This window comes from Galeopterus variegatus, unplaced genomic scaffold, assembly GCF_000696425.1.
Source record: "Galeopterus variegatus unplaced genomic scaffold, G_variegatus-3.0.2 Scaffold527, whole genome shotgun sequence".
Classification (NCBI taxonomy): Eukaryota; Metazoa; Chordata; class Mammalia; order Dermoptera; family Cynocephalidae; genus Galeopterus; species Galeopterus variegatus.
Window position 1 is genome coordinate 18,775 of NW_007726638.1, and position 2,359 is coordinate 21,133.

The 2,359-nt window shown below is 42.8% G+C and overlaps 1 protein-coding gene across 1 annotated transcript in view; it reads right to left on the reverse strand.

Moving 5' to 3' along the window:
* Positions 1 to 2,359, reverse strand: part of EIF3L (eukaryotic translation initiation factor 3, subunit L) — a gene marked incomplete at its 3' end in the record, with an annotated part of 21,668 nt that overhangs the window by 14,256 nt on the left and 5,053 nt on the right. Inside the window, exons 4-5 of the mRNA XM_008569773.1 lie at positions 1,525 to 1,604; positions 892 to 953 (exon numbers count right to left, since the gene is read on the reverse strand). Coding sequence (XP_008567995.1) covers positions 892 to 953; positions 1,525 to 1,604 — 142 coding nt within the window. The remainder of the gene's footprint in view (positions 1 to 891; positions 954 to 1,524; positions 1,605 to 2,359) is intronic.

The following is a 2,359-nucleotide window of genomic DNA, read 5'->3' on the forward strand; positions in this document are numbered from 1 at the left end:
GTCAAAAAGGGTGGGGGTGGAGAAAGTAAAAAGGACAGACAGGCTATGTAGTGTTATTCTACATGGAACAGATACCCAGCTTTCTAAGTTAAATCATTCCTTCTGCCATTTCTTCAAAGAACACTCAGGAAACATGCTGACAACTCTTGGACACTGAGCCAGTATAATAGTGACTATGTTCCCAGGATGAAAATAGCAGAGTTTAAAAAACTGGTTAGAGAAAGTCTGGACTTCAGTAGAGAGACTTGGGCTAAAGATAGAGTTTTTTAAGTCACTGGTGTATATAAACAGTACAGATGGCATTATAAGAGATTTAGAGCACCCTAAAATTTAGAAATCAGGAAGAACAGAATTTAGCAAGTGCCCAAAGTTGGGACAGTGTGTAGAACATTGGTGTTATAACAAGATGGGCATAGGTTCAATGAATGTTGCCACCTATTAGTCACGTAAATTTGAAAACAAGTAACCTCTTTACATCTCAGTTATAGAAGATGCTTGGGAACATCTACTAGGATGGCAGCCAGTGCATGGTGATGAGTGCCCAGTCAAAAAGGGTGGGGGTGGAGAAAGTAAAAAGGACAGACAGGCTATGTAGTGTTATTCTATATGGAACAGATACCCAGCTTTCTTAGTTAAATCATTCCTTCTGCCATTTCTTCAAAGAACACTCAGGAAACATGCTGACAACTCTTGGACACTGAACCAGTATAATAGTGACTATGTTCCCAGGATGAAAATAGCAGAGTTTAAAAAACTGGTTAGAGCTGGCCACTTAGCTCACTTGGTGAGAGTGTGGTATTGTAACACCAAGGTCAAGAGTTCAGATCCCATACCAGCCAGCTGCCAAAAAAATAAAAAATAAAAAACTGCTATTGACACTTAAATACTCACACTGACTTTGGCATATATGTGCCTGTAGTATAATTCTTTGTACAAAATCAGGAAGACGGCATCTGAAAGAGATGGCAGAGGGGTGCTTCAGTAATCCACAAAGCTACAGTAATCAAGATAGTGTGGTATAAGCATAAGGACAGACATATAGATCAATGGAACAGAATGGAGAGTCCAAAAATAAATTATAAGATCAACTGATTTCAACAAGGAAGCCAAAACAATTTGGGGAGGTGGGGAGGTGGCGGGAATGGTCTCCTCAAAAACTGGTGCTGGGAGAGCTGGATAGACACTTGTAAAATAACGAAGTTGGATCCACCTACCTCACCCATATATAAAAGACACCATCTAAGAAAGTGAAAGGTGAGCGGCTTAAGAGCCCATTCCAGTGACTGCAATGACCCCCCAAAATTACAGAGAGAAATGAAAACAAGTCAGAACAAAGATCTCAATTTCAGCTTTTGCCACCCGAGTGGCAAAAAATGAGCTTTTTGTCCCCTCTTATCCAGCCTTTAATCATCATGTTATTTACTAAGGACCTACTATGTATCAAGCCCTCCTGAGCTTTCTGTCTAATGACCCCCAGCCATAGGATTCCATCTAGTGCACAGGACACAAACAGCTCACACCTACCGTTGCCAACCTGCGGGGCAATGGCTTCAGCCTCAGGCCAAGGCGTATTCTTGAAGAATCTTTCAGTCAGCTTGGTCCAGCTGAAAACCAAGCAGAAAAATTCTTGAACTCCAAAACAAAAAAGACCTGAGAGAGCCATCCCTCACATTTTACAGATGAGAACCCAGGTTCAGAGAGGGGAAGATGTCACAGAGCCCTCCAAGTCAACAACTTTCCTCAAGCCAACTCTGCACATCAGGCCTTTCCTACTACAGTAAACACTCCTTCTATATGTTAGTCAGTACCCACCAAGTCTTTCAGGATCATCTCCTTCCTCCATATCACAAACTGCTTTCTGTTCCCTGATATAATTAGTTCTTAGACACCACTACCTTCATCCCTTAGCACATACTGTTTCCATCTCCTAGAGCGCTGTGTCCCTCTCCAAACATGGAAGCAAATCAGTCCTTCCACAACAGACCCACAGTATCCAATCAAAACACTACTGCTTCACAAACCTAGAAGAGATTGCTGTTCAACTTCCGTCCTCTCTTTTCTTTTTTTTTTGGCTGGTCAGTACAGGCCTTGATATTGCTGTTACAATACCATACTCTAACCAACTGAGCTAACCAGCCAGTCCTCAAATTCCCTCTTCTGATCCGCTAAGCAGCTATTACAACTTTCCCTCACTCTCCCCAACCAAGCCCCACTTCTCCCTCTTCTCTGACTCTTTCAGTCCAGCATATAAACAAGCATAAGTCCCACTTCAAAACACAAAATAAAACAGAAAGCTTCTCTTGGGCCGGCCCGGTGGTGCACTGGATAGTGCGCCGCTTGGGAAGCGCGGCGGCGCTCC